At 45.1% G+C, this 24,897-nt stretch overlaps 1 protein-coding gene across 5 annotated transcripts in view; it reads right to left on the reverse strand.

The window, feature by feature from the left end:
• zfyve26 (zinc finger, FYVE domain containing 26) overlaps positions 1–24,897 on the reverse strand; it is a 192,303-nt gene that overhangs the window by 109,372 nt on the left and 58,034 nt on the right. For all 5 annotated transcript variants that reach the window (XR_011936542.1, XM_072485117.1, XM_072485111.1 and 2 more), the window contains exons 18-24: positions 23,974–24,138; positions 20,869–21,090; positions 19,015–19,120; positions 14,456–15,195; positions 11,144–11,343; positions 7,907–8,011; positions 5,970–6,092 (exon numbers count right to left, since the gene is read on the reverse strand). Coding sequence is in view for 4 of the 5 variants with exons in the window: in XM_072485117.1 (XP_072341218.1) it covers positions 5,970–6,092; positions 7,907–8,011; positions 11,144–11,343; positions 14,456–15,195; positions 19,015–19,120; positions 20,869–21,090; positions 23,974–24,138 (1,661 nt within the window). In the remaining variant the exon portion in view is untranslated. The remainder of the gene's footprint in view (positions 1–5,969; positions 6,093–7,906; positions 8,012–11,143; positions 11,344–14,455; positions 15,196–19,014; positions 19,121–20,868; positions 21,091–23,973; positions 24,139–24,897) is intronic.

Genomic DNA, 24,897 nt, shown 5'->3' on the forward strand with positions numbered 1-24,897 from the left:
TATGCAACTGAGGGCTTTTGCGAGGCAGCAGGTGAGGGAATTCCCGCAGCTCCCGACGCATGAGGTGCAGGACAGAGTAATCTCAAAGACATGGGTGGGGGACGGTAAGGTGTCAGATATATATAGGGAAATGAGGGACGAGGGGGAGATTATGGTAGATGAGCTGAAAGGGAAATGGGAAGAAGAGCTGGGGGAGGAGATTGAGGAGGGGCTGTGGGCGGATGCCCTAAGTAGGGTAAACTCATCGTCCTCGTGTGCCAGGCTAAGCCTGATTCAATTTAAGGTGTTACACAGGGCGCATATGACTGGAGCACGGCTCAGTAAATGTTTTGGGGTAGAGGATAGGTGTGCGAGATGCTCGAGAAGCCCAGCGAATCACACCCACATGTTCTGGTCATGTCCGGCACTACAGGGGTTCTGGGTGGGGGTGACAAAGGTGCTTTCGAAAGTAGTGGGGGTCCAGGTCGAACCAAGCTGGGGGTTGGCTATATTTGGGGTTGCACAAGAGCCGGGAGTGCAGGAGGCGAGAGAGGCCGATGTTTTGGCCTTTGCGTCCCTAGTAGCCCGGCGCAGGATACTGTTGATGTGGAAGGAAGCCAAGCCCCCGGGGGTGGAGACCTGGATAAATGACATGGCAGGGTTTATAAAGCTGGAACGGATTAAGTTCGTCCTAAGGGGATCGGCTCAAGGGTTCACCAGGCTGTGGCAACCGTTCGTCGAATACCTCACAGAAAGATAGAGGGAATGGAAAAGAAGAAGGCAGCAGCAGCAGCCCAGGGGGGAGGGGGGGGGGGGGGGGGGGGGGGGGAGGAACCAGAAGGAGTCTCAGGGTTATTAATATATATGTATAATATGTATACGTCGTTGCTATAAATAATTGTATATTGGATTGTTAAACCATATTTTTGGAGAGTGTTTATCTGAGACAAGGCAGTTGCCATTTAGTTTTAGTTTTCGTTTTTGTTATATATTATTTATTCTTTGTTTATAAAACAGGTCATTGTTATTTATACTGTTATATTATTGTGTAAAGGATACACAATGTACTGTGATGGTTGACCAAAAATTTTCAATAAAATATTCTTAAAAAAAAAAGAAAGGTGATGGCGGGAAGATAGGCGCAAGGTAGATGGGAGTTCCCCACACGGGGGGGTCAAGGAGTGAGCGGGAGATGCAAGGGTCAGTTGAAGTCAGCTGACTTTCGGAAGTAACATGGGGGGAGCAATCACGCTAGATGGGGATCTGGCGGGGGGGGGGGGATAACTGGGTTGCTGCTGCAGAAATCAAAGGGGAACTGGCTAAAGAAAGGGTGGTCGGGGCTGGAATGCACCACCTGGGGAACGAGTGGGAGCGCGGAATCGGGACGTGGGACTGGCCTAGAGAGGGGGATGGCTAGTCGACGCGGGAAGGGGGCAGGTAGCCCCCCAGTGCGGCTGATCACGTGGAACGTGAGAGGCCTAAATGGACCGATTAAAAGGGCCCGAGTGTTCGCGCACTTGAAAGGACTGAGGGCAGACGTGGCTATGCTTCAGGAGACGCACCTGAAGGTGGCGGACCAAGTTAGGTTAAGGAAAGGATGGGTGGGACAGGTGTTCCATTCAGGGCTGGATGCAAAGAATAGATGGGTGGCCATACTGGTGGGGAAACGGGTAGCATTCGAAGCTAGGAGCATTGTAGCAGATAGTGGAGGCAGATATGTGATGGTGAATGGCAGGCTGGAGGGAATGGAGGTCGTGTTGGTTAACGTATATGCCCCGAATTGGGATGATGCGGGATTCATGAAGCGGATGCTGGGACATATACCGGACCTGGAGGTAGGAAACTTGATAATGGGGGGAGACTTCAACACCGTGCTGGACCCAGGGTTAGATAGATCCAGATCTAAGACCGGAAGAAGGCCGGCAGCGGCCAAGGTGCTTAAGGGGTTTATGGACCAAATGGGGGGAGTGGATCCATGGCGATTTGTTAGACCGAAGGCCAAGGAGTTCTCCTTCTTCTCCCATGTTCACAAGGTGTATTCCCGGATAGATTTCTTTGTTTTGGGAAGGTCGTTGATCTCGAGGGTGGAAGAAACTGAGTATTCAGCCATAGCTATCTCGGATCATGCCCCACATTGGGTGGACCTGGAACTAGGAGAGGAGAGGGAGCAGCGTGCACTCTGGCGATTAGATGTGGGATTGTTGGCGGATGAGGGAGTCTGTGGAAGGGTGCGGTGATGCATCGAGAGATACCTGGAGGCCAATGACGACGGGGAGGTCCGAGTGGGAGTGGTATGGGAAGCACTAAAGGCGGTGGTCAGAGGAGAGATGATCTCCATCAGGGCCCACAAAGGGAAAACAGAGGCCAAGGAAAGGGAACGATTACTGGGGGAGATTTTAAGGGTGGACAAAGAATATGCGGAGACCCCGGAGGAGGGACTGTACAGGGAGAGACGACGACTCAAGATGGAGTTCGACCTTCTGACCACCAGGAGGGCGGAGGTGCTGTGGAGGAAGGCACAGGGGATGAGATATGAATATGGGGAAAAGGCTAGTCGCCTGTTGGCCCATCAGCTGCGAAAGAGGACAGCGGCGAGGGAGATAGGGGGAATTAGAGACGAAAAGGGAGCTACGGTGCGAAGAGCAGGGAAGATAAACGAGGTGTTTAAGACCTTTTACGAAAGACTTTATAGGTCCCAACCCCCGGAGGGAAAAGAGGAGATGTGGCAGTTTTTGGACCAATTAAGGTTCCCGAGGGTGGAGGAGCAGGAGGTGGAAGGCCTGGGGGCACCAATTGGGGTGAACGAGGTTACCAAGGGGCTGGGGAACATGCAGGCAGGGAAGGCCCCGGGACCAGATGGGTTCCCGGTGGAATTTTATAGAAAATATGTGGACTTGCTGGCCCCGCTGTTGGCGAGGATGTTTAACGAGGCCAGGGAAGGGGGGACTCTACCCCCGCCAATGTCGGAGGCGACGATATCGCTAATTTTGAAGCGGGATAAAGATCCGCTGCAGTGCGGGTCCTATAGGCCTATTTCACTACTAAATGTGGACGCCAAATTGCTAGCAAATGTGCTGGCATCGAGGATAGAGGACTGTGTCCCAGGGGTGGTGCACGAAGACCAGACAGGATTCATAAAGGGGACAGTACGAAGTCTTACAACACCAGGTTAAAGTCCAACAGGTTTGTTTCGATGTCACTAGCTTTCGGAGCGCTGCTCCTTCCTCAGGTGAGGAACTCTTTCCCATGTTAAGCCTATATCCCGAGAAATCTCCGAACTCCCTCAATATCTTCATGACTTCATGACCTGAGGAAGGAGCAGCGCTCCGAAAGCTAGTGACATCGAAACAAACCTGTTGGACTTTAACCTGGTGTTGTAAGACTTCGTACTGTGCTCACCCCAGTCCAACGCCGGCATCTCCACATCATAAAGGGGAGACAACTAAATGTCAACGTGCGACGGATATTAGGGGTGATAATGATGCCCCCAGCAGAGGGGGAGGCAGAGATAGTGGCGGCAATGGATGCAGAGAAGGCATTTGATAGGGTGGAGTGGGAGTATCTATGGGAGGTGCTGAGGAGGTTCGGGTTCGGGGACGGGTTTGTTAGCTGGGTCAAACTCCTCTATGGGGCCCCAACGGCAAGTGTGGTCACGGGTCGGCAAAGATTGGAGTATTTCCGACTAAACAGGGGAACAAGACAGGGATGCCCGCTATCTCCATTACTGTTCACGTTGGCAATTGAACCACTGGCCATGGCGCTGAGAGACTCCAGAAAATAGAGAGGGGTGATTAGAGGGGGAGAAGAACACCGAGTGTCACTCTACGCGGATGACCTACTGTTGTATGTGACGGACCCAGTGGGGGGGATGACAGAGGTCATGAAGATATTGAGGGAGTTCGGAGATTTCTCGGGATATAGGCTTAACATGGGAAAGAGTGAACTTTTTGCGATACACCCTGGGGACCAGAGTAGAGGGATAGATGGCCTGCCTTTAAGGAAAGTGGAAAGAAACTTTCGATACCTGGGGATTCAGATAGCCAGGCGCTGAGGAACCTTGCACAGACTTAATCTGACACGACTGGTGGAACAAATGGAAGAGGACTTCAAGAGGTGGGACATGCAGCCACTGTCACTGGCGGGTAGAGTGCAGGCAATTAAGATGATGGTCCTCCCGAGGTTCCTATTTGTATTCCAATGTCTCCCTATACTGATCACTAAGGCCTTCTTTAAAAAAATAGACAGGAGCATCACGAACTTCGTGTGGGCAGGGAAAGTTCCGAGGGTAAGGAGGGGGTTCTTACAACGTAGTAGAGACAGGGGGGGACTGGCGCTGCCGAATTTGGGCGACTACTACTGGGCCGCCAATGTGGCGATGATCCGTAAATGGATGATAGCGGGAGAGGGAGCGGCGTGGAAAAGATTAGAGAGAAAGTCCTGTAAAGGGACGAGTCTAGAGGCGCTGGTGACGGCACCACTACCGTTCTCACCAAAAAAATTTACCACGAACCCAGTGGTGGCGGCAACATTAAATATTTGGGGGAAATGGAGGCGACAGAGAGGTGTGCTGGGAGCCCTGGTGGGGTCCCCAATTAGGAACAACCATAGGTTTGCCCCAGGGAGGATGGATGGAGGATTCCAGAGCTGGCACCAGCTGGGAATTAGGAGGCTGGGAGATTTATTTATAGACGGGACGTTTGCGAGTGTTGGAGGAAAAGTATAAGCTGCCCCGGGGAAATTTCTTTAGGTATATGCAGGTGAGGGCGTTCACAAGACAACAGGTGAGGGAATTTCCATTGCTCCCGACGCAGGGGATCCAGGATAGAATGCTCTCGGGGGTGTGGGTCGGGGAGGGCAAGGTGTCAGAAATATACCGAGAGATGAGAGAAGAGGGGGAGGAGCTGGTGGGCGAACTGAAAAGAAGGTGGGAAGAAGAGCTCGGGGAGGAGACAGAGGAGGGTCTGTGGGCTGATGCCCTAAGCAGGGTAAATTCCTCTTCCTCATGTGCCAGGCTTAGCCTGATTCAATTTAAGGTGCTGCATAGAGCACACATAATGGGAGCAAGGTTGAGCAGGTTCTTTGGAGTGGAGGACAAGTGTGGGAGGTGCGGCGGAAGCCCGGCAAACCACACACATATGTTTTGGTTGTGCCCGGCACTAGAGGGGTATTGGAGGGGAGTGACGGGAGTGATTTTGAAGGTGGTGAAGGTCCGGGTCAAACCAGGCTGGGGGTAAGCTTTATTTGGAGTTGCGGATGAGCCGGGAGTGCAGGAGGCGAAAGAGGCCGATGTCGTGGCCTTTGCGTCCCTCGTAGCCCGGCGTAGGATTTTACTCATGTGGAAGGAAGCGAAACCCCCCGGACTGGAGGCCTGGATAAACGATATGGCGGGGTTCATAAAACTGGAGCAGATTAAGTTTGCACTGAGAGGATCGGCTCAAGGGTTCACCAGACGGTGGCAACCGTTCCTCCACTACCTAGCGGAACGTTAGAGGGAAGATAGATGACCAGCAGCAGCAACCCAGGGAGGGGGGAAGTTTCATTTTATGTTATTGGGTTAGTTTACTATGTTAGTTAGTTACTCTTTATTAGATTGTAGTTATCATGTTACTTGTACTGTTAAATTTTCTTTATGTTTGATGTGTAAGGGGAAAAAATTGTGAATGAAAAATTTCAATGAAATATATTTTTTAAAAAACAGTGGAAGCAACATGGCACAGGCAAAGAGAAAATACTAGCAGTCCCCACAACTCAAAGATGTGTAGGGTAGGTGGATTGGCCATGCTAAATCGCCCCTTAATTAACAAAAAAAAAAAAATACTAGCAGCAGTGCAGGAAATGAATGCATATAGTGTCTTAAGTACCAGATCAAAACAGTCTCTTCAGATGCGGATTAATGGGAGATACCTTACATTGTACAAAATCTTTTACTGACACCACACGTCCCCATTATTGTTCAAGAAACAGGGTACGTTTTCTATTGTAGTACTTGCCTGGAATGCTCTCTCTACATCTCCTTTCTCAAGCAGGTGAAGGAGATATTCACGCCAGAGTTTCATTGTAAAATGTACCGACACGGGATGCAGCCGGACCCAAGCTTCGCAAAGTTCAAACTCCTGCACATAACAATTTATCAAGCTTTTAACAAACAGAATCCAATGAACATGCAAAATGAAAATAACAATGTCACTGGCCAATACAATTCATGCCAGCTACTAGCCATCTGTTAATACCAACATGAACTGAAAAGAGAATTTGTTTTGATATCACCTCAAGCTATAAAATGAGAACCCCACATGTCATTCTGGGGTTTGAGACTCTGGCAAAGTGAGGCTTGAAAATAAATCTATTCTACATTGATTAACTAACTGAATCGCTCTCATATCTAACTACTACTTCAACTCTCTTATTCAAGGGCTCATCTGATCCTTGGAGTATGCTCTTTGATCGCTTTTATGCCATAAAACAAGTCTCCCTTTTCTTCCCAACTTTAACAAAATTCACACCTACCTCTAATGCACCGGTTTAATTTTTCCGCAAATATTTGGCATCATAATCACTGGCATTACGCATGGTTTATTCTCTTATTTGTTACAATCCCGTAGAGACCGATAACTTTTTAAAAGATATTGAACCTCTAGTGAATGACGAGAAGGATCGCACAACAGGGTTTTAGGTTTAAAGTCTTCTACCATAACAAACAAATTAAAAGCAACATTATCTACTCACTATTCACAAGATAATTTATACCCTGAACTACAGTCAAGAAATTCCCCTTAACGACTGAAAATAAATCATTACGATGCTGTCCCTGAAATGGACTCTTTCTCCTCCAGGAATCAGTCCCAATTTACTCTCAGCTTCCCAGAACCTGCTTCCCTTTCCCTTGCCCAGCTAAATAACCTCTAATCCCAGAACTAACTTCCACTGCGAGAGTTACAATGGGAATTCCTTCCCTCTGCCCCAAGCTAGGCGAACCTTTGAGCCTCCTTTAATTCCTTTCTCTTCAATCTGACAGAGACTGCATTTTCTCTACTTCAGGCACAGGACTGGCTCACTCTATCTCCTGCTTTCTGCCTCTGAGATAGCTGCAGACTGACTTGTACCTGCGAGTTCAGGGGACATCTGAGAAAACCCCCAATCTGATACTACAATGACTTATTATTGTCTTTTCCCTTCCTAAAGCCACAGCAACTTGAAACACTTGGATTTTTGTCCAGGTAGAAATGCTATTTAGCGATCTGCTAAACTCCCACTCCATTCTGCCTGGAATTAAACAGATAGCCTGAAGTATAAACATTTATAAAGCCTGACATTCCTAATACCTCCCTGTGGTACTTGGAACTAACACTCTGCAGTAAGTCAGCACAATTGCTCCTCCCACTGTCTACAGGCTTGAGCATCTTGCATCTTTTTCCCAGTAAATCAACTTGGTCCGACTGTTACCCAAGCAATCAAGGCATCCAGGCCTGTGGTCAGGAAGAATTCAGAGGTCACATGACCCCCTCCAGTCACCTTAAAGTCCAAAAACAAGCATTTCATGAACTTTATGCTCATAACACAATGAATTTAGTCTCTTTTCCATTAAACCTATGTAATTTTATTTTTATTAAAGATGCAACAAGAACAACCTATTCTAATGCAGTAAATTTGATTAATTGTCTCAAAGCGATTAACAATTAAAATAAACTAATATAACTCTCCCTTTTACAATGTAATGTGCAGTCAGTCGTCAATAATTCTGAAGACTAAGATAGTTGGCATTCATTAAATAAATGCAGACCTGACGAGCCCAAAGTCATGTAATATATGCCACTTCATCAATAATCAGTCAGTATTAAAAACATTTACAAAACAATTTAATTCTCATGCCACCAACATTGACTCTCCAAGAGGGATCCTAAAAACTACAAGAAAACATTTAACTTACCCCAGCCTGCAAAACAATGTCCATCACAGTCTGTGGGTTCACACTGGATTCAGTCCGCAGCTCCTGCCAGCCAGACCAAGGTAGCAGAGATCCCAGATTAAGGATCTGTCAAAACAAACCTCCATTTATAACTAAGGTACCAATCACAGAATTGTAACGGCAGAGGAGGTGGCCATTCAGCCCACCATGCTGGCACCTCCAAATGAGCATTATAACTTAGTACCATTCTCCTGCCTGTTCCCCATACCCCTTACCAATTTACAATATACTGACAGCCATCTAGGGAACAAAAGCATGCACAAAAAATATATAAATTAATACCAGTTTGACAGTTCAACAAGTAATTTTACCACATCAAATCAAATTGTAGTGATAAAATTTGACAAACTATGAATTTGAAATAATTGATGTGATCAGGTTGTACATATTGAATAATTCATTATCTGTGACTGCACTGTACAGATCCAATAATTCATAAGTTTGTTTTCAGAAGAACAGTTGAGGGGTGACCTGATAGAGGTCTTTAAGAATATGAAAGGATTTGCTAAGTCAGACAGAAGAAAAATGCTGAAAGCACTTCCATCTGAAGGATTTCGGACCTTCAATATAAAACTCAAGTGTTCGTTTTAAGGCAACTAAGGAGCTAGAACCCAGGATTAGTTCCTAAAATGGAAGAATATAGTTACAAGTAGTGACACCACAGGATAAATCATAGAACTGTTGCTGTTTAGGAACTAAATGAAGTTCATTTAGGAAGATGAAGTTAAAGACAGTTGTTGAAATAAGCTTTGAAAGACTGGAAAATTGCTGCAAACATCAGGTGTTCCAAGTATCATAGAAACATAGAAAAAAAACAGAAAATAGGAGCAGGAGGAGGCCATTCGGCCCTTCAAGCCCACTCTGCCATTCATTATGATCACGGCTGATCATCCAACTCAATAGCCTAATCCCACTTTCCCCCATATCCTTTGATCTTCTTTGTCTTAATTGCTTCTTGAATCCATATACTGTTTTGGACTCAACAAATTCCACAGGCTCACCACTCTCTGGGTGAAGAAATTTCTCCTCATCTTATAGAATCATAGAATTTACAGTGCAGAAGGAGGCCATTCGGCCCATCGAGTCTGCACTGGCTCTTGGAAAGAGCACCCTACCCAAGCCCACACCTCCACCCTAGCCCCATAACCCAGTAACCCCACCCAACACTAAGGGCAATTTTGGACACTAAGGGCAATTTAGCATGGCCAATCCACCTAACCTGCACATCTTTGGACTGTGGGAGGAAACCGGAGCACCCAGAGGAAACCCACGCACACACGGGGAGAACATGCAGACTCCGCACAGACAGTGACCCAAGCTGGGAATCGAACCTGGGACCCTGGAGCTGTGAAGCAATTGTGCTAACCACTATGCTATCCTTTTCGGTCTTATCTCTGTCCTAAATGGTCTACCCCATACCCTCAAACTGTGACCGCTGGTTCTGGACACACCCACCATCGGGAACATCCTTCCTGAATCAACCCTGTCCAATCCGGTTAGAATTTTATAAGTTTCTATGAGACCCCCTTATTCTTCTGAACTCCAGTAAATACAATCCTAACCGATTCAATCTCTCCTCGTACGTCAATCCTGCCATCCTAGGAATCAGTCTGGTAAACCTTCACTGCACTCCCTCTATAGCTAGAACATCCTTCCTCAGATAAGGAGACCAAAACTGCACACAATATTCCAGGTGCGGCCTCACCAAGGCCCTGTATAATTGCAGCAAGACATCCCTGCTCCTGTACTCAAATCCTCTCACAACGAAGGCCAGCATACCATTTGCCTATCAACTTGTTTTAAACCATGAGAAAAAGGTTAAAACAAGTTCTACCGAAGTCTATATTTGCATCAGCAATTATACTTAAAAAAACCTCAAGTTTTTAAGTTCAGACAGTTCACAAGATGGTCCAGACAAACACCAGAGAAACAAAAACATTAGACCACTGAGTTGAGTTGTACTACTGACTTGAGATTGTATACATATTTCTATAAACCTGTTGTATTGTAATGTTAATAAAATTAATTGTTAAAAAGTTTTTGAGTCTTGGTATATCTTACCTCTGCCTACCCGAAATAGTAAAGAGAGGTTTTTTTTTTAAAACAGCACATTCTTCGGACTTTTTGTAGGTTAACCAAACCAAGTAAACACAAGGTTTATGGATGAGTTACAGGATTGTACTTTTGTGGTTTGCTGCTCAATTTGAAATCAATTGGTATATTTGAGGTGATTGTTGGTGCATACTAGGGACGAGCAACTACATTTTTGGGACATTGCTATTCAGCAGATCAATCTAGCCCCAACTCGGTTGCTGGCAGAAACAGTGTCTTCCCATCTTCTCAATCAATGCCCATCATTAACATCACTGTTAAATCTTTCTTTGCTCGCAAGAGAACAATCCCAGCTTCTCTAGTTTGTCAGCCTAGATATTTTTCTAGTTATGTTAACTTGTTTGCCCTTGCACCATCATTTTGTGCATCCATTCTTCACCCTCTCACAGGTCACCCTCTATTGTGCCATTCACTATTACAATTAAAATTGTGAAGAAGTACTTGCATTTATAGCTTGTACATTTACACTGTACACAAAAATATTTGACTAATCACTGTAATTCAGTGTTGTTGACATTTCCCTTGCCTGGTATAAACATTCCAAATGCTGAATTATAAAACTACCAATATTCTGATCCATTATGAAAATACTACAGGTCACACATAATTTAAAATATGTGCATTTGCTTAATCACCATAAAAATCACTGAAAGAATGTGTAGCAGTATCTGACAAAATTACAGCAAAAGGTTGGCATAAAAAGAATTAGAAATGCACTTGTTACTTCCAAGGGTCTCTGTGTCACACCCCCCACCCGAGGAAACACACTAATGTGTTTGTAACTATTCACAAAGCATCAGATGCAACAAGAAAGTCAAAAGCACTTCACGTAAAGGACAAAACAGCATATTTTTTAAGTAATGTGATAATGCAGAAATACCTATGTTTTTTAAGAATGATTCCACTGCTAGTCACATATACATGCAATAGTTAAGGATAGAATCATGGAAAATAAATCATCCTGTGGCAAGGAATGAAACAAATTCCATGATCTGGCATCATTTGGCTAATAATTTCCAGTGATCAGGTACTATCAAATATCCTTTATAATATCGCATCAATTGATGATAAATGGATGTCCCGTACCTTCTCGTAAACCTGCAGCTCCTTCTTCTTGGCGTGAAGATCTGACTTTAACTCACTTTTATCTGTGCTGGGGTCACTTAGGCAATAAAACAAAACTTCAAGGCAAGCATCAAGCGGCCATTTCTCTGAGCAGTGGAGAACAAGCTTTGCCCGCAGAATTGCATTTCTTATACGAAACAGATATCTCCAACCTTCTTTCTCTGCCGATGCAACAGAAATTCATCAAACAATTAATGAGGCGATAATTAAACTAGTGATTCTCACTTACAAAGGTGGACCACTTCACCACCAGTATTTAAAAGGAAGTTAAGTTGATGGGTATAGTCTATGATAAGGTGGACTACATATGTTGTGTAAAAAGAGCATTTATAGGCCAAGTAGACTTCATGTCCTTATTGTCAACCTGGCATAGACGGACTGGATTACAGCATTGGGCAGCAGAGAGGCCAGCTAACGCAGGAGATTACTTCCAATGCTTGGTTACAAGACATGTGCAAATATACTAATCACACCATGCAATGTTTCCAGTGGCAGGTGAACATTATTGCAGCAAGATAAGTTTACTCGGACAGTTTCTACTGTAAATATGGGCAGAATTGATAGTGGAAACTGACACACTGACCGAAGAATCTGAATGCATTATTAGTTTTATATCCCATGTGGCTCAGTGGTTAGCACTGCTGCCTCACAGCACACCCGGGTTCAATTTCGACCTCGGGTGACTGTGGTGAGCCTGCACATTCTACCCGTGCCTGCATGGGTTTCCTCCAGATGCTCCAGTCCAAAGATGTGCAGGTTAGGAGAACTGGCTATGCTAAATAGCCGCTAGGTGGGGGTTACAGAGATAGGGTGAGGGATTGTGCCTAGGTGGGGCGCCCTTTCTGAGGGTCGGTGCAGACTCGATAGGTCGAACGGCCACCTTCTGCAATCATAGAAATTCTATGATTCTATGACGTTACTTGGGTGTCAAAACCAAATGTGGCTAACTGGACCAGGGAAAGCAGACGTAGCATTTTGAATTCATATATTCTGTCTTTATTTTCATGCACTTCAATTAAAAGTTCCTTTGTTCACATATGCAATGGAAAGTACCTACACAATCCTATAGCACTGTAATTAGTTACTCTGCCAATAGTGATGCAGAGCCTCCACTGACAGGAGGGTGGAAGTACAGCAATAAGCAAGTGTAGGCAGTCTCGAAAAATGTAAACAAAGGAATGAATGAACAATGGAAAATATTGACAGAAATGGGCATGCAGATATTAACATATTTCAATGCTAATGGATTATAAAGAAATTGTGTGTACTTTAGAACCATAGAATTGCTACAATGCAGAATGAGGCCATTCAGACCATCGAGTCTGCACCGATCCTCTGAAAGAGCTCTCTACCCAGGCCCACTGCCTGCCCTATCCCTTGAGACAGTGGTGCTAACCACTGTACCACCATTCAATGAGATCATTGCAGGGTCTGTGATCTGATTCCATCTACCCACCTTTGCCCCATATCCCTTAATACCCTTGGTTGACAAAAACCTATCAATCTCAGATTTAAAATGAATCGATCAAGCATCGGTTGCCATTTATGGAAGAGAATCCCAACTTCCCGTAACTTTTGTGTGTGCCATTGTCAGCCTGATATCACGTTCCCAAACTGAGCTCCCTGCCCCCAACACCGACACTGCATCACTCCCTCAGTACTGACCCTCCGACACTGCAGCACTCCCTCAGTACTGACCCTCCGACATTGCAGCACTCCCTCAGTACTGAACCTCTGACACTGCAGCACTCCCTCAGTACTGAACCTCTGACACTGCAGCACTCCCTCAGTACTGACCCTCCGACACTGCAGCACTCCCTCAGTACTGACCCTCCGACACTGCAGCACTCCCTCAGTACTGACCCTCCGACACTGCAGCACTCCCTCAGTACTGAACCTCTGACACTGCAGCACTCCCTCAGTACTGACCCCCTGACAGTGCAGCTTGAGGGGCACTATTATAAAGTAATCAGGAACAATTAAAATGTTACTAATGTCATGACGGGACTGGACAGAGTAGATAGGGAGAAACTATTCCCACTCGTAAAAGGATCAAGAACAAGAGAGAGTGCAGATTCAAATTGATTTGCAAAAGAAAAAGAAAACATGGTGAGAAAAAAACTTTTTCACACCACGAGTGTTTCGGATCTGGAATGCACTATCTGGGAGTGTGGTGGAGACAGGTTCAATCAAGGCATTCAAGAGGGCATTACATGATTATTTGAATAGAAGCAATGTCAAGGGTGTGGGGAAAAGGAAGGGGATTGGCACTAAGTCACGATTCTTGTTTGGAGAGACACAATGTGCCAAATGGCATCCTTCTGTCCTGTAACAATTCTGTGATTCTCCAATTTTCAGGCTATGTCCTGACACCGCGTGGGAACAGTGGCGTTTTACGACCGAACATTTGGCGCAAAACGGCCACCAATCCTCAGTTTGGTGGAGGGCTAGCAGGCAGCGTAGAGCACCCAGCTCTAGCTGCTGATACAGCCGGAGAATTGCCGGGTCCAGTGCCCCCCCTTTGGTGGCTCACGACCCCCGACCACCCCCCAATAATGCCACCAGCCTCTGCCAAAGTCCTCCCTGCCCGTGGATCGTCTCTCTCCCGACTGTGGGGACACTGGACTCAGTCCGCAGTCGGAGCCCCACGTCGGGTTCCCGACAAATAATAGCATGAGAGACCCATGGCGTCGGGAACTCGGCCAGTCGGGGACGGAGCATCAGGGGGAGGGCCTCAGGTCGTCGATACGGCGGGCAGCATACTCGTGGAGTATGCCGCTTTGGAGGGGGTGGAGCATCGCGAAAGTGGCGCCCCCGATTTCGGTGTGAACGTTGATTCTCCGGCCGATCGCCGAACGCAATTTCGCCGTTGGCGAACGGAGAATCCCGCCCCTGGGCTTTCAATTTTTTCAGGAGATTGCTCGTTGTTTTATATATAAAAGGGGAAGAGAGCGTCAATGATCGTCATACTCAACAGTGCAGAAAAACTCAATGTAGAGATCAGCAGAGGATTGAGTTTTTAAAAAATGTTATGGTGCTGTAACGAGGATGCCCTTGAAAGGAGCAATGATTTTTGAAAAAGTACTCAGTACATCAATATTGACATAATGAGGAAAACACCAATCGCATTAATTTACATATTTTAGACATCCGCTCTCCTGGAAACTATTCTACCCTTCACAGGCAGATGTTTACATTTTAAATTGGACTTAAATGTATAGTGGATCTGTTGATCTGCGATCACTGTCATCTGTGAGCGTATTGTAGCCTTACCTTCCACCACAGCACAGCTAAGCAGGATATCTTTCAGTTTCTCAAACTCTTCATTCTCACCACCATACAAATCAAGAATTTTCAATGCTCTGAGCCAGTGACCATCACACAGGACTTGTCGGAAGGTTTCTATGAGCGTGCTTACAGCTATCGCAGAATGAAGGCCCGATAGCAACAGGGTAATGCACGGATTACCACATAGAGAGTTCGCAAGACTGGCAGCTTCTCCACGAGTTCCAGGAAGAGGTTCGGCCATTGTGGAAAGAAAGCGCTCGAGGACTGGAAATTCCCTCATTAACTGCTCACACTCCTTGGGGATCGGTTCCATGTCAAGGGGTGCCTCAGTGCGACCACTCAAACGCTCCTTCCATGACAGACTGTGCTTCAGTGCCCTTTGACCCTGTGTAGCTGTTAGACAGACAAGAACTGCGAGCAACTTTGAACGAGACTTGATGAAATTCAGGGCAGAAGGAATGAGAGAATACGGTCCCAGAGAATAATCTGTGGATTCATCTTTTAGGTTTTCTTCTGCCAGGTGGAATGAGCTTGGGAAGACGATTCCCAAATCAGGCAGGCAGTGTTTTGTGTGCTCTTCAATCAGCTCAGTCACTTCACCGAGAAACATTGCAGAGTGACTGAATTTCCTGGTGTTCCACAGAGGAAGACGCTCACAGCAGCAGTTAACAATAATCTGCTGTACACTCAGGTTCAGTTCTTCCTTGTGCAGTAGCATGAACAACCTAAGGAAGGGAATGTATTTCAGGTAACCAAAAGCAAAATCAGTGCACTCAATAATGCCAATAAATTGCTGTTTTAGAAACATTTCTCGTACAGAATGGCTACCATACTACAATAAAATCTAAAAATATAGAATTCAGCAAGAGACGTACTTTAAGGTGCTCAACAATGTGATAAAATTTCTTAAATGTTATATCCTAAAACAGTTGGATGTCTTCAGTTGCTTAGGAATTACAGTTAGAATGAATTAAGCTAAGTCCAGAATATACAAGCACATTTTCAGTAGTCACTAGATTTTCAGCACTTTGCTCACTTGGTTGTATATGTTGAAAAGAGAGACACCGTGCCAAAACTTTGCATCTCGCACTCATCAGGATAATGAATGCCAAATTTCAAACAATCAAAACAATTTATATCACAGGAGAAAAGGGTTCTGATTGGTTGGAAAGTCAATTCCAAATGGCAACAGCATTGCTACGGAGAAAGCAACGGGGAACTATAGGGTCACAAAACGCGCAGGTAATTTATTCATTTACTCTTTAAAATAAATTTAGAGTACCCAATTATTTGTTTTCCAATTAAGGGGCAATTTAGCGTGGCCAATCCACCTACCCTGCACATCTTTGGATTGTGGGGTGAAACCCACGCAGACACGGGGAGAATGTGCGAAGTCCATACAGACAGTGACCAGGGGCCGGGATCAAACCCGGGTCCTCAGCACTGTAGGCAGCAGTGCTAACCAGTGCACCACCGTGTCATCCATGCGCCTGTAATTTAAACAAGGTACAAGGCTTAAACATAGGTGACATTGTGACACAGTGGTTAGCACTGTAGTCTCACAGCGCCGAGGACCCGGGTTTGATCCTGGGTCACTGTCCATGTGGAGTTTGCACATTCTCCCCGTGTCTGGATCAGTCTCACCCCCACAACTCAAAGATGTGCAGGGTAGGTGAATTGGCCACGCTAAATTGCTTGTTAATTGGAAAAAAAAGAATTGGACACTTTAAATTTAAAAAATACAAGGCTTGACCATATTCCTTTTTGATTAGGCAACAGTTGCTGAACAATCCCGAATGTGCTTTTGGCTACACTAATAACCAATCTATAATAATCTGTTGATTTCGTAAGCATTTCTGCTTATTAAAAGCAACATACATTCAAATTCAGGACCCGTTCCTTGCAAATAAAAATATATTCAAGTCTTGCACCTTTTTTGAATATAGAGTTTCAGAGCAGCTTCTTGTGTTCAATTCACTAGCTATTTTTAGCACTGTATATGGACCAATTATAGTGCTGAAATACAATTCTTAGAAAACCTCACAGCTATTTCTTTAAGAGGTTCTGTCTCTAGAGACACACAATATTAAATATCATAACCAAAAATCATCCTCCACTTAAAATAGTACTGAACAAATCAATTAGTGTTCAGTTTTTGACCTGTTTCTTTCAATTCTTAAAATAGATTGAAAGTTAATTAAGGATGAGAAAGAAGAATAGCCCATGGCTCATCCAGCTGTAAAGAAGCAGCAACCAAAGATATTTTTAATTAACTCAGGGTTTGTAACTCCTTGAACACATCTGGAAATGCATTTTATAAGTTTACCACAACTGATTTTGCATTTCACTATTTTGAATTTGTGACTACCAACAAGACTGACCTGTTTCCCTCTGAAGTAGGAAATCCAGTATCCCTTTCTTTTCTATTTATCATCTTATAAACCTCTAAAAAGACATAACTTGGATTTCAGAGGTTGAAGAGCTTATGTTTCTCAATCTTTCTTCACATCATACAATAAAACACTCAAAAACATATTCTGTGCTAAAAACGTACTCATCACTGTCAACGGATAAATAAACTTGCATTCATATAGTGCCTATCATAACATTTCAAGAACTTTGCAGTCAAAGATTTTAATGTTATTAATATTGGGTGTGATATACCGGCGGAGCTGCGTTCTCGCTCGGGCGCAACGCAGCCAGTAGATCCCGGGATAGGTCTCCCGCGGGCTTCCCAGCAGCCTTTACAGGTGCGCCCGTCGCTCGAGACTTTGAAAATCAGAAGCCCGCCCAATGGAGACGTGACCAAATGGTGCACACTTTTAGGCAAGCTTACAGGGATCTACCAGCCACCTGGAATCTGCCAGCCTCCCCAGCAAAGCTGCAGCAGGGCAACGTTTAGTACTGGTCCACACAAACATGGACCAGGCGGAAAGGCACCCAGCGGGTTTCCCAGTCCATTGGAGGCCGCTGGGTGGTCAGGGATAGTGCAGGGTAGCCCCCCTGGTCCTCGCCCTTGAACGCAGGCACCTTGGCACAGCCTGGCTGGCACCTTTGCACTGCCAGGGTGCTAGGGCGGCAGTGCAAGGATGCCAGGGTGGCACTGCCAAGCATCAGGGCCCGAGGGGGGGGCCTTGCCCATGAAAGGAGGGTGGAGGGGGGGGGGGTTGAAGGGTGGGGGTGCAGAGCTGCTAAGTAGGGACCTCAGAGGTTGGGGGGCGATGGGTGGGAGTCGTTGCGTGGCCTGCAAGGGGTCATGGGGGGACCGGAAGAGGGGCCCGTGGACCCACAGCGGGGTGTCCTCATTTGGGAGTGGGAGGAGATGCCCATGAGTGTGAGGGGTGACATTGCCCATGGATTTGGGGGGTATCCACACCCTCACTGAGAGATCAGGGCACACTTTTGAAATGGCGGCCCGAACTCAGAGTTCAGCTCCCCAATGCTGACAAAAATTCTAAGTGTGGGCGAAACCGGAGCGAAACTCCCCAGGGCCAATAAGTGATTAAGTGTTGTTTGATAGGGGTGAGAACTCACCGGCAGAGCCGATGGGAAACTCCCTGCAAAACCTATCACAAATGAACTTTGAACTTAAGAAATGTTTCCATTAAATTCCGCCCATTATTATTCCACTTCAAAGCAGATTTTTACCTAAATGGCATACAGAATGCAATAGTAATCCACGTTTGTAAGGCAGTACTTTCCAGCTCTAAATCGTCGCAAGCAAAATGGGAAAATTTGGACAGCTGTTGATTTTTAATGGGTCTTCAAATTTTCCCATCTCGCCCACGATGATGCCCACAAACACTAGGGCCAGAAAATCCCGTTCATAATTTACAACACAATATATGTCAACTAATTGACCAACAGGAGCTTCTGCCTCCAAAAAAGGAGAGAGAAACATCAAAGAATCATCCTGGGTATTTGTGCACCTTTACGCAATGAGTTTAGGGGCCTAGGAGCAGGGTGTTTTACCCGAGAGTTCAGTTTAAGGCACTGAAAGGAGCTATTAACTTTGGAAGGGATGCAGAGCAGAATGATAGCACAACTAAAATGATGAGGACAGGTTACGATTTGTGAGCCCTCGAGCTGAGAAGCTTAACTGAGGTGTTTACGATTAAAGGATTCAATACAGTGGATAAACAGAAATTACTTCCTCTGATGGGGGTATCCAGACATAAGGTCATACCATAAAATTGGCAGTTCAGGGGTGATGTCAAAAAGCACTTCATCACTCAGGGTGTGGATATCTGGAATTCTTACACCCAGAACACGGTTGCGGTTAGGCCAATTCTAAATTTCAAAACTGAGATTGACAAATTTCTGTTCAGAGTATTAACCAAGGAAGGGAAACAGAACTAAGATACAGTTCAACCATGATCTAAGATGGCAGGACAGGCTCAAGGAACTGAAAAGCGTTCCCATGCTCATGTATGTCGTTTGGGCATCTATTTACCAATAGATGGTAAATAAGGAGACAATAAACATCATACAAAAATCAGACAGTTGTTGCTTTTTGCATTAAATATCAGAACAATCACTCGTACCGGTCAGGTGATGTTGGTTTCTCAAAAAGCAGATGTGCAAGTAGTTGCGATGGGGCCTTTTGCAGAACGATGAAGGGATTTCCTACTTTTACCTCTGCAAATTGATCTAAGATGAAGAAAAGACAATTAGACTTGGCAATATTGCACAAAACTAATACTACGTCAGCTTCATGGTCCTACACTTAGCAACACCTATTTACTGAAAGGTTTCTTCTGCACGGTGTCATACTGTTCCCGTCTCCTTTCGTCCTAACCTTCTGAAAATATGTAATTCTTTGTATTCAATTCTTTTTCAAAAGCATTGGACAATCAGTTACTGATTTATTTTAGAAATAAGCGACAATGTCACTGCAATTTTAAATCAACTTGGTATGGTCCTTCTCGGGGTACAAACTAAATCTAGACAAGAGTATTTTGTGGTGCCTCGGCTGGGGGTGGGGCAGGGGTGGGGGGGCTGCCATTCCGTAGGGCAGGGACTCACTTTAGGTACCTGGGGGTGCAGGTTGCCCGGGAGTGGGGGGGTCCGCAGGTACAACATTTCTAGTTTGGTGGGGAGAGTGAAAGCTGATCTGGCAAGGTGGGATGGTCGCCCTCTGTCACTGGCGGGTCAGGTACGGGCGGTTAAAATGAATGTGTTGCCGCGATTTCTGTTTATTTTTCAATGCCTGACGATTTTCCTACCAGGAAAGGCTTCTTTCAGAGAGATTGAGGGAAGGATTACCTCGTTCATATGGGGAGGGAAGGTGGCCAGAGTTAGAAAGGTGCTGCTACAGAGGGGAAGGCAGGCAGGGGGTTTGGGTCTTCCGAACCTGATATATTACTACTGGGTGGCGAATGTGGAGAAGGTGCGGAGCTGGGTCAGAAGGGTTGATTCCCAGTGGCTCAAAATGGAGGAGAGTTTGAGCAGGAGGGTCGGGATTGAAAGCACAAGCAACAGCGCCGCTCCCGATGGCCCTGGGGAAATACTCAGGGAGTCCGGTAATAATAGCTTCATTGAGATTTTGGAGGCATTTTCGCCAACACTTCAGGTTGGGGGCAGGGTCAAGGGAAATGCCGATTCGGGGGAACCATAGATTTGAGCCAGGGAGGTGGAATGGAAATTTTCAGAAATGGGAGGAGAAGGGGATTAAGATACTAAAAGATTTGTTTCTTAGGGGTCAGTTTGCAGGATTGAAGGAGATGGAAGCGAAGTATGGGCTGGAGCAGGAGGAAGTGTTTAGATACATGCAGATTCAATATTTTGCCAGAAAGGAGATACAGAGCTTCCCGGTGGAGCCAGCCTACACATTGCTGGAGGAGGTGCTGACGACAGGGGGACTGGAGAAGGGGGTTGTGTCGGCGGTTTACGGAGCTATTTTGGAAGAGGGAAGGCATCACTGGAAGGATCAAAGCAAAGTGTGAGGAAGAGTTGGGAGAGGATATGGAGGAGGGGTTCTGGTGTGAGGTGCTCCGGAGAGTGAACGCCTTCACCTCGTACACGAGGTTGGGGCTGGTACAGAGCACACCTCACAAGGGCGAGGATTTCCGATTCTTTGAAGGAGTAGAAGATGTGTGTGAACGTTGTAAGAACTGGATAACATTGAACATTAGTTTGGGGGTGGGGGGGTGGACTGTGTGTGTTAATGGTGACTATGAGTGATTCATGATTCCTTTTTGTCATTTGTTTATGTGTACATGCGGGCTAATGTTTGGGGTTTGGTGGGAGGATGGGATCGTTGTTATTGATATGGGGATTGACATATTTGTTACTAATTATTGTTTATTGTTGGAGGGTGTAAATTTGGGAGAAAATGTGAAAAAGGAGAATAAAAATATATATATATATTTTTTTTAAAAACTTGTTATGGGCCTTACCCATATCTCGGTTCATACTTCGATAAAGCACTGCTGCAAACGTGTTAATGTAGTCAAACACGCTGCGCACATAGTCTGCTCTTGTCAAGTTTTCTATATCGTGGACCTGCTGATCTAGATTCTTCAGCAACTGCTTCATCTGGTTCCGGGCGGTGTGCCCTTCTGGATCCTGAGATCGAGGGCTTGTTTGTTCCAAGAAGTTGAGTATGTTTCCTTTTGCTTCTGAAACAGTAAAATGGTAAAATTAGGTTATTTTAATCCACAAAAGTATTAATCATGGCATATATTGTGCAGAGTTGTTTATTTTCCAGAGTACATGGGAAACTCCTACATCCAGTGTTCAATTTCTGCAAAGGAAGCTACTCTTTAAAAAAAGGCATTAAAATATAATGCTACATCACCACTGGACAAACCATTCCACACAATTGGGAAATATTAATGATTTTATTCTGTGAGCTACAGTTGTTAACTGAAATGTAAATACTCCACTCAATACATTAAAAATAGGTCTTAGGAAAATCAAAAATATTTCTACAAAAACTACAAATTATTAATCTCAATTCTAAAAATGTCCCACAGGTCTCTCAGCTCCTTGATTTTGAAAAGTTTATGGATATTGTCAGAGCCCTACCACATGCTTCAACAGAGCAATGATGGAAGCTCCAAGCTGATGCACCTACATACGGAATGGATGAGAAATTAAAAATCTGTGTATCAATTGACCAGTCCCCTGGACTTCCAGTGGCGGCCATGAGCTGATCAGTCGCTCTCCCGCCCGAGTCTTAGGTTTTGGCCCTTTCTACCCGGTTAACGGGCATTTTGGTAGGAAACAAGATAAAGAAATTGAAATTTATTGGTTTCTCCTCCAATGTGGAATGTCGGCGGGTTATAATAGCAGGCTGAAATTGAGCTCGGGATATTACCAGCTGCACAGGGGCATGAGACAGGGATGCCCATTGTCCCCGTTGCTATTTGCATTAGTTATTAAACACCTGACAATCGCGCTTAGGTCGTCGAAGGAATGGAGTGACATTGAAGGGGGGGTGGGGGTGTTGAGAGTATAGGGTGTCACCTTATGTGGACGATTTGTTACTGTACGTTTCATACCCGCTCTCATGTATAGGAAGATAATGGGGTTGTTAAATAAGTTTGGATCCTTCTCAGGGTGCAAGCTTAACATGGCCAAGTGTGAGGTCTTCCCGGTGAATCCTCTGGGCAAAATTTGGAACCTTGCCATTTAAGCTGGCCAAAACGAAATTCAGGTATCTTGGCATTCAGGTGGCACATGAGTGGGCCGTGATGCACAAGTTGAATTTGGCCAGCTTGGTGGAGAGGCTGAGAGGGGACCTGAACAGGTGGGATACTCTCTCGCTCTCCTTGGCAATAGAGTACAGGCCATATAATGAAAATTCTCCCGAGGTTCCTGTTTCATGTTTCAGTCTCTCCCGATTTTCCTCTCTAAAGCATTCTTTGTCAGGGTGGATAAATTCATTTTGGCATTTCTGTGAGCAAGCAAGACACCTAGGATCTGGAGGTGTAAAATTAGTTAATATATAAAAGTATAAAATGACAAACTATCTGTAATATCGTTGCTCATGTTTTTCATGTTGTGCAAACTTTTGCATGTGTTTGGAATAGAATATATTTTTACAAAAACAGTCCCTTAATTAACAGAACAAATAATTCAGCGTCAACAAGTTTTGAAATACCCATGAAATGGATTTCTGAAGCATATTTTGATTTGTGTCAAATTCAGATTAAATGAAGGTAAAATAACAGCACCAACTAGCATCTGTAGCACCAACCTGTAGATTAATAACGGTTTGGGGGGGGGGGGGGGGGGGGGGGGGATTGAGTACTAAATGGCCACTCTTGTTCATTCCCTTGTGATGCTGGGAACATTAGAGCAATTGAGGTACAGTGCGAAAACAACCATTGTATGGGCCCGATTGTAACAAAGTTAAACTCTGATATTAGTGACGTATTAAGCTTTCAAGTGCTATTTTTTCTGCTTGGGAGGCAGACTCTTCAAACTTTAGCCTTAAATCAATTTTCTTGGTATTGATATTCCAGAACCTCTGAACTCCAACAATTAAATTTGGCAGTACATTTTTGCAAATGTAATGATCTGATCAGATGTTCATTCAAATACTATTGAGCGAGAAACAACGGTGTTTGATGCAATATTGTGACTCTTTAGGGGAGCATGGCAACAGTAAGATTAAACACTTCCAGGGTTTACTTGCTTCTAATGATTACCAATTTTGATTACCTCAACCTATGAAAATATACAGTAGATTTGACAGGACAGATTACGAGCGCCATGTAACCAAAGAAATCAGTCTGTTCTGGGTGGGATTAGTGGAGTTATTCTTGCCGCTATTGTTACCATTTTGGGCACTAGCAGGGAAAGCATCCCCCCATTTTTACGTGGCACCCCAATCTCTTGACCCCCTGACTCAGCCACCCCCCCCCCCCCCCCCATCCCCGGAGGCCTCGGATTGCCTGGGAGACCTCCACCCACCCACCCCCCCCCCCCCCCCCCCCCCCCCCCCCCGTGGGGTCCACTGTTAAACGGCATCCTTGGCAAGGCTGATAGATGCCAGGTGGCCGTTTGATCCGGCATCAGCAGAGTTTCTAAACTCACTTAACTCTGCGAGACTGGGTCCCACCACCTCGTGCGATCTGGTTAGATCATGCGAGGCGCAACAACTGTCGGGAAACCCGGGAGAAGCCTCTCCCAGGATTTACCAGCCGCGTCCCGCCCTCAATTCCGGCAGGACGTGGCCGGTAAATCATGCCCTACATCTTCGATGTGCCCCGTCTTAACCATCTACTGCTAAAGCATGCTACAAATGCTAACATTGACCATTTGAATACCTGGCAACTGTGAATTTATGCAAATTAATGAGATAGAAAACAGAGAGCATAATTCCATCAGACTGCTTTTTGAAACAAAAATGTGGGAATTAAATCTGGTGTCCATTTGCAAAAGGTCAGAGTCTGTTCCACAAGTCTTGCTAGCATGCACATCATGTTGGGAAACCCCTCCGAATTGCAGAACACACATAAGAATGAGAGATGGATTCTATTTCTGATACTGACCAGGAGATTGTATTGCTGTTTGAAGTTTCTTTGTGATCTGTTCCAAGCACTCTGATAAGCTGAGATGAAAAGTGACACAGTCCTCGGAAAGTGCAGGATAACTTGTTAGTAGGAGCTCTGTCAAACTGCAGTTGAGGTGGCCAGCAACTTTATCCTCAGCAGGCTCTGCCAAAAAATGAAAAAGAAAAGCCTCTATAGGACCATCTTTGAATGACATATTCCCCAGCTGGACAGGTTCTGAAGAAACTATTTGCTGAGCTTGCATATGAATGGGGGGGGAAAAAAATAGCAGGTATCAATTGAGTTTAGGCACAAATTGAAATTTAATACTACCGAGTTCTTTACTCTTATAACAGAGGACGGAAAATGGAAGCGGTTATAACTTCAATATTTTTATCCTATGTGTTCCTTTTGTTTAGTCATGCAAAGATTTTACTTCAAATTTGTCTAAATACAGTTGTTAAACTAACTTTGAAACCCACCTAACTCACAAAACTTTGCTGCAGGTAAACTTGTGATACTAACAAAGATTATTTTTTTTAAACTCAAATTTCCTGTTGAACTTTGTTATAGAGTCCAATTATTCAGTATATAAACACCTGTATTTATTTCAATCCATGTGTTTAGAGTACCCAATTCATTTTTTCCAATTAAGGGGCAATTTAGCATGGCCAATCCTGCACACCTTCAGGTTGTGGGGCGAAACCCACGCAAACACGGGGAGAATGTGCAAACTCCACACAGAGAGTGACCCAGAGCCGGGATCGAACCTGGGACCTCGGCGCCGTGAGGCAGCAGGGCTAACCCATTGTGGAGCCCTCCATGTGTTTAAAACAGCATACTAACCACATTTGGAAGCATTTGTCAAATTTGAATACTGCAGCGAAAATTAGTATATTTGCATGTTAATCTTTATGCAACTAC

Source organism: Scyliorhinus torazame, chromosome 2 (assembly GCF_047496885.1).
Source record: "Scyliorhinus torazame isolate Kashiwa2021f chromosome 2, sScyTor2.1, whole genome shotgun sequence".
Classification (NCBI taxonomy): domain Eukaryota; kingdom Metazoa; phylum Chordata; class Chondrichthyes; order Carcharhiniformes; family Scyliorhinidae; genus Scyliorhinus; species Scyliorhinus torazame.